Here is a 12,072-nt window from a genome sequence, read left to right as displayed (position 1 = left end):
ACTCAGAAATGAGTCTTCTGAGAAAGCTACAGAGTATGCCTGAAGGTCAAACTCTGAATTAAACTATCTTTTAAAAACTTTAGATCAGTATTAAATGTGTTCTTTTGCTGAAAAGTCCTGGAGAGCATGGTGTATAAGTCTCAAAGAACGCAAAATCCACATCCTATGCAATTGTGTAATATTTAGCCTTTTTTATGCAAAGCAGCTAAACTGTCGGTAGGGGAAGCATCTGGTAAATAAACCACCTCCAGAACAAAGGTACACGAAGCTGGCACTAATGACCTGCAGGAACTGAACTTGAACACATTGCCCTTTTGGAATTACAGTGGGGAGGCAATCCTTTTGCTAATAGAGAAGGGGAAAAGTTTCAAGACTTTACAGGAGAATTAGAGAAACCAAAATTTTAAAAGATAAAAGAAGTAAAAAAAGTTCCTCAGCAATTGCTTATATTGCACCTACTCAAAATATTTTTTTGAGTTGCTATTTGTATCTAATTTACATGATAATATTTTTACCTATGAAAATTAGCCAATCAAACCTTTTATGCCATATGAAAATAAGGTATTGTATGTGACTTCAACAATTCAAAAAAAAAAAAAACAAACATGTTACACCTCAAAGTATGCTCAGAGTACTTAGAGTTCTGTCTGACTGTGGATTCTGCTGTATTTTTTTGCATTCTGTAATACCTACTCTATTACATTGGAAGATATTTGTTTTCAAGGAATATATTAGTAAACAGAAGGAAGCAAATAATTTTTATAAATATTTGTAGTGTCTCCCATTATAAGTCTGATTTTAAGTTTTTTTGTGTTAAATATTTTAAGTAAATATTTGGTATTTTTTGGTTATGCACTAGGGTGAGAAGAATAGATACCATATTGGCAATTAAAATATCAAAAACAATGTTAAAAAGATTTGAATTCCAGTCTTAGAGTAGTTTCTTTGGTAAGGTCTTCTTTAAAAAAAGAAAAGGAAGAACTTTGGAAGAAGTTTTGAACTCAAGTGCTGTTTTTCATTATTTTGTATCAGGAAGACATGTAATCATCCACCAAAAAAAATGTCCAAGTTTGTTTTATAAGTCATTCTTCCATTTATTTACTAAACCACAAATGTGATTATTGTCTGTATTCTGGAGCTCTAGACATGTGTTTTGAGTGTTTAATTTCCACAGATCTAATAGCCTGGGATTAATGATTTATTCATGGATTTGCAGACACATTCCTTAACCCAGCGGAGGGCTGTACAGGGTCGAAGAAAACGATTCGATGTGTTGTTAGCCGAGCACAAAAGCAAAACCAGGGAAAAGGAACTTCTTCGACATTCGGATCATCATCAGCAGATGCCCCCTCTCAGGGAACCACATCCCTCACCTACTAAAACTTCCCAGGAGCTGCACCAAAATTCTCATGGAGTTACTCTTACAGAATCAAAGCCTTTATTACCTAATAAACCCAAACCTCACCCCCCCAGTCTTCCAAGGTAAGACAAATCTGCGTATCCAATAGTACGAAATTAATGCTGGTGGCTTCATCATGTGGATTTTGAAAGAGAGATAGGGATCTGTTGGATGGGGTAGCATTTTTGCTCTAGGCCTGGTGACTGTCTGTCTGCAATTAGCAATTACATGCTGGGCTGTAACTCATAGCAAGGAGGGTTTGGAGTTTGAAATAGCAGAGGCTGACTTGCATCAATTAAAGCAGTTCTGCAACAATTGGGCAATTCTGCTTTTCCAGGGGTACAATAACTCCTGGCCTTTCCCTCGGTAGATGTGTTACGAGACTCTTGAAAATACTGGGCATCAGTTAATGTAAATTTCCTTGTGTCAGTGTTGAAACACCCACAGTGAAGTGCTTGTTGACGAGCCTCGCCTCAATAACACCTTTACTGCTTACCTTGCCCAGGCCTCCAGGCTGTCCAGCCCAGCACAGTGGAAATGCCCCTAGCGATTCTCCTTCTGTCCACGAATCCCCTCACCCTCCCTTGCCTGCAGCTGAGCCAGCATCTCGGTTATCCAGTGATGAGGGAGAATGTGATGAAAAAGAAGAGCCTGTTGAAAAACTGGATTGTCACTATTCAGGTCATCATCCTCAACCAGCCGCTGTATGTTTGAAGTAAAAGTTAACCTTGGTCTCTCACTGCCTCTGAATTTGTAAACAAGTAACTTGGGGGGCTTAAGGGTGGTTTTCTATTGTTTGTGGGTGTTTTGGTTTTTTTTCAGATTTTAAGGAAATTATTTTGTTGGCTAATCAATAGTGATGGTGTCAGGGTATTTGCAAAGTAAACATGCCAAAGAAATATGTTTGGGCCTCCCTGCTGCCATACAAAAGAAATGAAATTGCCAGAGTACTGAAGATGAAATTGGTAACTGCTCTACAGGGCTGTAGTTTTGGGGTAGGAAGGCATATGAGATTTCCAGGAAATAACAGCTGTGGAATAAGGACATGCAAATACTGCCTTTTTAGTGAGATTTTGTTACGAGACTTCTTTTTCCCCTGACATTTTTACTCAGGGTGCCAGTTGTTGCAGTGAAGGTAGCGATTGTTTTAAATGGTTTTAGCGATGGTTTTAAATATTTAAATCTTGACAAAAGCTGGCATATATGGTGTACTTTTTTCAAACACAAAATATTGAAATATTTCTACATTTGGCAAAACTTGTAGATTCATTTTTTGAAGTATCAAATACTTTTTTTTATTATTGGAAGTTGTTTCTTGCAGTATGCTAACAGACACCTTTCATGTGAGCCTGATCTATTATCATTGCCTTCAACAAAACGTTAACAGGCTACTTGAAGGAGTGAACCATAATGTGCAGTAGATGAACCTTCCCTCTAGTTTCTGTCTTCTTAAGCCATTTACTTGACCTAAAAGCCTAGCCTTCCTTTTTTTTTTTTTTTTTTTTTTTAAACAGGCTATGAGCAAATAGCTGACAGCTCCTCAGAAGGGAATGTTACATGTGTGTATATACACCTGAGTGTGTACGTACACACATATATATAGAAATGTGAAATACACTATTGTCCTTCCCTGTGTTAATCAGAGGGATTCAAATCTAATTGCTGCATTCATCATAAATGTGGGAATTTCAGATGGGGGAAGAAATGATCCCAGTGTACTAAGGTCAAAAATTTAAAATAGTGTTTATAATGTAGAAATTTGAAATCGAATGTATATTTTTTTATCCTGGGTTTATTATTAGTTTAGCATATATTTATTTATTTTTTTAATAAACAAGTGTGTTGCTGTTCAGAGAAGTTGTCACTGAAAGTAGAAAATGCCAATAAAAATCTGTCTTTCCAGTTTTGCACATTTGGTAGTCGGCAAATTGGAAGAGGTTATTACGTGTTCGACAAGCGGTGGAACCATATTCGATGTGCACTTAACTTCATGGTGGAGAAGCATCTTAATTCTCAGATGTGGAAGTGAGTAAAAATGGAAGAGTTCTGATCCTGGTAGTTGTAGAAATATGTAAGGCCTGTGATTCTAGTTACAGCAAAGTGCACTGCCAGATTAATGAAGATCAGAGGTTGATAGTGTATGCTTTACTTTTTTTTTTCCTCAATAATTAACTATTGGTAAACTATTCTAGTGTCGTTTCAATCTCAGTTTACAGTCACCTTTCATCAGTATTTACTGGACTGGGTATTGTTCCAGAGAATGGTTGCTACCTGGGTTTTTGTTTTTCTTTTTACCCGCAGGAAAATTCCTCCAGCATCTAGTAACACAACGTCAGTTCGTGCCCCACATCGGACAAACTCGATGCCTGCTTCACAGTACGGTGTCAGCGCAGCAGGTTTCCTCTTACCCACCACGGTTATGTCATCGCCAGCGCTGGTGTCTCCTTCCTGTATGTCCCTGAACAGCAAATCGGTACCATCACACGGAACTACACTAAATGCAAATCCTGCTACTCTGGGTGCAGTGGATCCTGTCTGCAGTATGCAATCAAGACAAGTGTCTTCATCCCCTTCAACACCTACAGTGCTTTCCTCTGTACCTTCACCTATGCCCAGCAAACCTCAGAAGTTGAAATCCAGCAAATCTTTTAAACCTAAGGAATCTTCTGCTGGCAGTGGCACCTGTAACAGTACCGGCAGCGTCAGTAGCAGCGGCGGCTCAGGAAAGAAGCGTAAAAACAGTTCCGCACTGCTAGCACCTTCTCATTCCACAGAGTCCTTTAGAAAAAACTGTGTGGTTAACTCTGGAAACTCTGGGACCTCCTATCATCCATCGGTGACGTCTTCGTCCCACAGTGTTGGCCTCAATTGTATGACTAGCAAAGCTAACTCTGTTAGCCTCAAACATGACCAATCAGGGAGGGGTCCTCCTACCGGGAGCCCTGCAGAATCGATAAAAAGAATGAGTGTGATGATGAACAGCAGCGATTCCACTCTTTCCTTAGGGCCATTTGTTCATCAGTCCAGTGAACTGACTGTAAACTCGCACAGCAGTTTTTCACATTCGCATACTTCCCTAGACAAACTAATAGGAAAGAAAAGGAAGTGCTCACCTGGTTCAAGCAGCATAAACAGCAGCAGCAGCAGCAGCAGCAAGTCAAACAAAGTTGCCAAATTGCCATCGGTGAATAATGTTCACGCAAAACACACTGGTGCAATCCCAGGGACACAAGGACTGATGAACAATTCTCTTCTTCATCAGGTAGGAGCTCTTGTCTGGAAGTAAGCCAGTATGAGTGTGTCACTTCACATGCTTAGATCCAATGTGTTCTCTTAATAAGTAATAGACAATTCCAGATGTTCTTCAGGTAAAAGACAGTTCTTTTATTTGTTCAGTACTGTTTTTGAGTCTTTTTATAGTACATTTGCACATGATTTGTATAAACGCTTGATTCTAGTAGTGTATGTTTGTTTATTTACTTATTTTAAAGTAACTTTAAATATGACATCCCAAGTTCCCATAGACACTGCCTCTGAATCACTCTCAGATGAAATTCAGTCCTCGCATTTAAAAATAAATAATAATAACAATAAAATCATGCAGCCAGCTCTGGAACTGAGCTGAATGTCTCAGCTGAAAGACTTGTTTCTGTGTCAGTAATAAACATGCCACAAAGTGGAACATAACGATGCTGATAACAGAACTGTGATACTGTGATAAAATAAGCCTATTATCCCAAGGTGTCATTGACTAACTTCTTAGTATTAACGAGATTAAATCTTATAAATAAGATATAAAAGATAGAAACCTTTTTAGTCTGTAAAACAAACATTTACTATAAAGGAAGCAGATCTCATGAATATGTAACTTTTTAAAAGTTAGTTTGAAGGCTTGTTCTTTTAAACTGATTGCACTGGAAAAGAAAGTTCTCGATATACTAGAATGAATTTAGACACAACTTGAAGGGTCATTTGGAGGGGTAAAATAATTTGATGTAGCTTTAAAAGAATACCGAAGGTGGAATTTTAGAGAGCAGATATGGAACTAAAATTTTCCAAAGTGTAAAGCAAGATACTTTTTGTTTCCTCTGGGACTAAAGCACTGAAACCCTAAAAGTCTCTGTGTGCCTGGAGAGGTTAGGAGGTCAGTGAGATGTTTTTCAGAATAGTTTCTGAATTTTCAGTTTCAGCCATAAAGGAAGATTTTCACCACTTGTGTTTTCTAAAACAAACCAAAAAAAAAAAAAAGCATTCATATGACTAAAGAAACCTTGTTTTCGGCCTTACCTGATAGTTTCTGCTTCAACTGTGCAATAGAAATAAAGGAAAAATATAATTTGAATGAAGGAAGGAAATAATTTCTAAAACTATTCCAACTTGAAAAACCCCAGCTTGAGAATCGTAAAGTTTTCAGTGGTGTGCCAGATTCTGCCTGCTGATCCTCCCCAAAATATGCTCTCATTGTCCAGAAAATGTCTTTGAAGGGCATCTGCTATAGCAGCTTGGCTCACTCACTCATCCTTCTCTTCCATTTATTTGCTTAAAAGCCAAAGGCGCGTCCCTGACAGCTGACTAAACCATGGTGAGAAAAGAACTGGACACTTTTCACTACAAGCAAAACCTCCATCTGGAATTCTGGACTCCAAGATGCCTTGAGTTTTCCCAGCTTCCCATGGTCCTCAGGTGTGGAAATCTACTGGACTGTCACTCAAACAAGGAATTTCCCTGAAGCCATGTCTGTAGCAGTGAATATACTAGAAATGGACACTGGATGAAGTTCAGCCACATAATTGCTCTTATCAGTGTTAACGGTGGTCTGGACTAGTTTGCTACAAATCTGTGAGATTTTCCTTACAGGAGTACATCATCTTGCCACTATTTGACATAGATTGGCTGGGCAAAAGAATGTTTTCTGGGGGGGCAAATAAACATTACTGTGGACTTATTTTTATACTGATGGTGTCTTTTATAGGTGATAGCTACCAGACAGACACTGTCAACAGAGAGGACCCCACAAAAAGGGGGAAAAAACAAACGTGTGAGGCACAATGGAAAGAAGCCCTCAAGAAGGGAATATGGCTTTAGTGTTTTTATAGCAATGTTCCTTTAATGGAATATAAAAATAGCACAATTCAAAAAATAGTCTGTGTTTTGCCCAGCCTTTTGCAAGTAATTTGGGATAAGAAGCTATCAGGAGTTAAAAATATAAAATATATTAAAAAAAAAAACTTTTAAAACAACAATAACAACAAAAAAAAAATCAAAAAACTTGTTTGAGGCCATTGCTTAAAAAGCAAGTATAAAAAGTTGTACTTGTGAGATAGAAATATTATTTTCTATTCTTTTTAATAAGATTTGATTGCAGACGAAAATTAAAGTTAATTGTTTTTTAAAAAAAAATCCAAAAATATCAAACAAAGGCAAATAACCTCTAAAACTATATGCCCAAAGAACATATTTCCTGACCTATGCTGTATACCATAAGCCTTTGTTATTTTAAAAAATAACAACTGTATTGGTTAAATTAGGCTGGATTTGCCTTCCAGCCTGTATGAAAAATAAAATAAAAATGCAAAAAAAAATCTAAAAAGCCCTTTTAAAACTAAGTATTTAAAGTATTTAAATATTTTCTAAAAAAAAAAAGTAAAATAAAAGTCAGATATTTTATGCCTTGTTTGTATAACTAAATCATTAACGTGTTATGCTTTCAACCACTCAGTGAGGGTTTCCAAAATTCCGGAGCATTTGCCAATTTGACAGCCGAGTTCCACGTAAAGTGCAGCTGTATGCATCCCCGTCAGCTCACACCTCCCGAGGTTTTACGAATAAAGGGGGCTTGACACAGTTTTATATAGTCCAGTCAATTTTTACGAAGTATTTTGTCTTGCTTCAAAACACCTCCAAAGTGAATTCCGCTAAAGGGCTTATTGTAATAGGATTTGGTTCGTCTGGATGTTTTCTGTTAATTTTTTTTAACATCAGGTAAAGTCTCAAAAACTGACTCAACTTTTATTAAGGGGCAAAACAAAGGAAAGCAAATTACTGACCAAGAGGATATTTTTCTGCCTTAAAGGGGCACCAGCTGTCGCTGAGAACAGACAATCTGAGCCTGTCCAATAGTTCCCGTAGCCCAGCCTTCCCCCGTTTCTGGTGGCAAAGAGTACATCAGGGAATCCAAAGCCACTAAGAGTAGCAGTTGCTTAGCTGTTTACCTACCGATGCTTTCAGTTTCACCCGAACTTGCTACAAAATCCTTGCTATACAGCAAAACAACAAGAAGCCTCTATGCAGACACTTTAGCTTTTGAATTGATGCGAAAGATGACATTTAGAAAAGCAATGTGTATAGACTCTTATTATGCAAACTTTAATCAAAAAACCAACAAAGATATTTTCAGGAACAAAAAGATTCATAATTAATAAGATGCCATGTTGAAAGGATTGTTGCTGTGATTGGTTTAACATAAAAGGAGCCAAAGTAACATGCCACAAAATGAAATCAATATTTATTAAATCCTGCCCGTTTGGAGTGAAATCCGTGTTCTGATGAAGTCACTGGGGCAAAAATTTCACTTCAGGACAGTCTCAGTCACAAGTGCAATTTGACTCGATCGATGTAAATGTAAAGGAAAAAAAAAAAACAAAAACATGGTGAGAAGGAGCGCCGGGGAGTTGGCGACCGAACTCTCCTCTTTTTTGAAGGTTCTGTTGATCTGAAAGCATAATGGCAAATTCACGCCCGCTCAATAGCACGCAGACCTTTTAAAAAGCTAATTCCTGAGCGCTGTGCTCATGTGGAGCCAGCCTCCACAGACACCTGCGTTGTGCAGTTCGAAGCCATTGGGAGTCGAGAATTAGAACATCGTAAATTCTGCCTGCCCTTGAGCACAGACCTGCTCAAATATTATGTTTTAGATCCTGGTTACAAGCAGAACGTTGTTCCTGAAGCTTTTATTGTCACGTAGTTCTTACTGTAAATAACTAAGGAAGCTGAAATGCATTTTCCTTGCAAAATTGAATTTGCAGTGGCTGGGTTGTTTCTAGACAGATTTTGGTATTAATTTAAGAGATACAGTTTTTATAGTCTTTCCAACTTCTCGTTATGACTCCTGCAGTTTTCTTAACCTAAAAAATTGCTGCAATGATGAACAAAGAATTATACAAGAAAAAAAAAAGCATACTTTTGTATCTTTATTTTGGAATTTCTTGTTCTATTATAAATATTGAAGTATCCCTATTTCAGAAGACATATTTTGTTAATTGATTGTACATATTTAAATATGTATTTTTGCACAGGTCTTTTTTTCTTATATCCAGTTTTGGTACAATTGAGATCATCTAGTATTTATTTATTAATTAATTAAAAAAAAAAAGAAAAGGAAAAAAAAAAAAAAAAAAGCAAATACCTTTTTATAATTTGAAGTGGTTCACTGCCAAGCCAATAGTATACCATGCCTACTTTTTGCAACGGGGAGGGGTGCCTCCGTTTTGTGAAAGCTGTGTCCCTTCTCACGTCTCGGGAGCTCTTGCCCAGGTCCTGCAGCCGGATCCAGGCGGCGGCAGCAGCCCAGGGAGCCTGCCTGCAGGGCCTGCGGCCGCAGGGTGGCTGCGGCGTTGCTTGGAGGTTGCCTGATTCCCAGAAGACTCCGTTTAGCTAAGTGACACACTGCTTCTCTTTTTGTAGTGCTCGTGTGCGTGCGTGCGCGTTCGTGTGGGTCTCACGTGGTTTAAAACTAACGGAAAAACTGAAAGTGCCTGATCTAACTAGTTTTAAGCTTGGACTGTTTAGACAGCTTCTCCTTAAAAGACTTGAATGTTCAGTTGAAATTCTGGAGCTTGCTTTTTCCACCGATATATTATATATGTGGGTGTGTATATATATGTGCGTGCATATATATACGCATCCACGTTTATACATATATTTTCTAAAATAAGATGGGTTGACAAAAGGAAGCAAACGATGCTGGTAACTTTTGTACAATGTTTTAATTGGAATACCTTGTGTCGGAACAATCCCATTGATAACCCGTATTTGAAATAATGCCAAGGGTTTGAAACGTGGTTTTAACCAGCAGTTTATTTATCTGTCCCATTTTGGGCAGGGAGCAGAGAGAGAAATGTAAATGAAATAGTTTAGAAAATGTTCAGAATACTTCATATTCCAGGAAAACAAAACAAAAACCAAGTAAGTACCTCGGAAAACCTTTTAAAAATAAAAGATGTGATTTCCAAATGACATTTCTAAGGCAGTTGTCTTCCTGTAAGAGTTCTCTTGCCAAGGAATCTCTCATCTTTCACTCATTCTGTCCTGGAGGAGGGAATTGGGCTTGGAAAGATTCTTAATGTTTCACTGTTCAGCGGAAAATAATCATTTTTACATTTTGTGCAAGATATTTTACGTTTTAAAGATAATTTTAAAATGAGCACTACATAATGTCAATGTGAATGTAGGCCTTGAAAGCATCTTGCTCTGTGTTGAGCCTGGTTCTAAAAGCAATCTCCTGTGTAAAATGTGTGAATAGTTTGATAATTTGTATACATAATCAAGAGCATCTGATCAGCTGAACTCTGTGTTGGCTGCTGTATAGTACATGAACAAATGTCATGGGATAGAAAAAATTACTTTGGATATTTAAAAGAAAAATAAATATATAGTCTATTTGTTTTGTAACAAGTTTCTGTAAATAAAATAATTTATACTATTTATAAGAAAAAGTTGTGCTTTGCTTCATGAAAAAGATTAGTTTGTTGAACAAACATGTTACTAAACAAGGCAATAAAATTAGGACTTTTCAATAAATGAGGTTGGTTGCATGGAATACATTATATGTTTCTGCTTCGTTATGAAATCATTCACCATTAAAGGAAAACATTATCTGTGTCAGTGCCTATGTGAACTAATTTCAGAGAATTGGGCAAATCCTGTCCTTTCGCCTCAGCACTGCGTGAGCTGCCCCAGGAGTCAGCCTGCTGCAATTTGAGCCTGACATCCTGCGAGGTTTTGTGGCATCTGGGTTTTGAGAGGTGCCGGGAGTAACGCCGCGGTTTTTTCCCCTGCAAGTTCTGTCGCTGAAGGCTCCTGCTCTTTGGTTTTCTAAACAGAATAACAAGAAACAGCTTTTACAACCCCAAATCCAGTACATTGAAGAGTTGTGGGTTTTTGTTGTTGTTTTGGTTTGTGTTCGAAAAAAGCATCTTCCATTTTTCACAGTTCAGGCGCCCAGGGTGTGAATTCAGCAGGTTAAATGCTCTTGCAGGCTTTTCTCTGCATGTGACTCAGGACGATTGCATGCGGTGGATGACTTCAGAGAACAGTCTGCAAAACCGGTAAAACTCCTGTTGGGGGGGTAGAACGTGCAGCCAAGGCAATGGGGTTTTTGTTTGTTTGTGGGGTTTTGCCTTTTTCTTATTTTCTTTTTTTCAACGCTAAATGTTTTCTTTAGTATTTGGGATAAATGCTGCAAGCTATAAGTGGGGGGTCAGGCAGCAAGCAGGTTCTGTTTTGTCTTTTTATAATGAGTATTTTTAATATTTCTCTATTTACATTACCTTTTGTATTGGCTGATTTTTTTTCGCCTTCCTGCAAATATATATTTTTTCCTAGCAGTAATTCCTAGCTTCTGCTCCGTCCTATAAGCTATTGGCACTGAAGTTGTTGTGCTGGGCTCTACAAGTGACTACAGCGTGAAGCATGCAGGAGACGTGAGTTCATGCAGCAGAGCTAGCGCTCCTTGGTTGTCATCAAATTCAGGCAAGTCCGTAACTGAGCCATCTGGTTCAGGATTGCAGGATTAACTCTGCATTTAACTGCATTTAAAATGGGGTTCTGTGTTCCCTGATGCTGCAAGGTGAAGAGGGAGGAAAGGTGAGGTCTGATTGTGCGTTGGAGGTGTCCCTGCCCATGGCAGGGGGGTTGGAATTCGGTATCTTTAAGGTCCCTGCCAACCCAAGGCGTTCCAAGAGGAAAACGTTTGCATTTATCCCATATTATCCCATATAACCAAGTTCCAGGGAGCACTGACTGCATGAGGAAAATTGCAGCTTATAATCAGGAAGAATTTTTGGTGGTGTGGAAGTTGGAGCCCAACAGTTGATGCGTATTATGCGAATCCAGATGTCAGAGAGTCTCTGTGCATGCTTTTGAGTGCACGTACGTATTTTAGGTGGCTGCAGGAGCATGGAGCTGGCCCCAGCCTCTGCGAGGCACAGCAAGGCCAGCAGCGACCGCACCGGCCCTCACTGCCTCCGCACGCTGCTGCCACTTCTGCCAGCTACTGAGCCAACCGATACAAGAGCCTGCCACTGGCTTTATTTAAATGCAAATTTCTGTTGGGTCATTATTATCACGTTCTGCTGCAACAAATAATCAAACACACGTGGCTTGTACGATCCACCATGGGACTCTTAATTTGACTGAATGCTTTTCTCAGTGCTTTGGCTGAGTGCTGCATTAGCGATTGGATTCGTTCCTAACAACCAGTGTGGGATCTTTGTCGAAGAGAAGCAGCGTGTGCTTGTTTTATTTGTGTTGTGGTTTTTGTTTTTGTTTTTTTTTCTGGCCCACTGAACTTCAGGGGACTCTCGAAAACCTTTTCTGAAGTTGTTTAAATTAACCTGGATTCAAACTTCATTGCGAAGGATGAAAACTGGCCTGAGACATGCAGTCCAGGCCGT

At 38.7% G+C, this 12,072-nt stretch overlaps 1 protein-coding gene across 3 annotated transcripts in view; it reads left to right on the top strand.

The window, feature by feature from the left end:
- ATXN7 (ataxin 7) overlaps positions 1-6,636 on the top strand; it is a 78,460-nt gene extending 71,824 nt beyond the window's left edge. For all 3 annotated transcript variants that reach the window (XM_082768510.1, XM_082768508.1, XM_082768509.1), the window contains 5 exons: positions 1,217-1,482; positions 1,905-2,103; positions 3,303-3,424; positions 3,701-4,661; positions 5,947-6,636. In XM_082768510.1, coding sequence (XP_082624636.1) covers positions 1,217-1,482; positions 1,905-2,103; positions 3,303-3,424; positions 3,701-4,661; positions 5,947-5,964 — 1,566 coding nt within the window. In that variant the 3' untranslated portion in view covers positions 5,965-6,636. The remainder of the gene's footprint in view (positions 1-1,216; positions 1,483-1,904; positions 2,104-3,302; positions 3,425-3,700; positions 4,662-5,946) is intronic.
- Positions 6,637-12,072: the final 5,436 nt, after the last annotated feature.

Source organism: Aythya marila (genome assembly GCF_965140915.1).
Source record: "Aythya marila genome assembly, chromosome: 10".
NCBI lineage: Eukaryota > Metazoa > Chordata > Aves > Anseriformes > Anatidae > Aythya > Aythya marila.
This window is presented reverse-complemented; position numbering and strand designations above follow the sequence as displayed.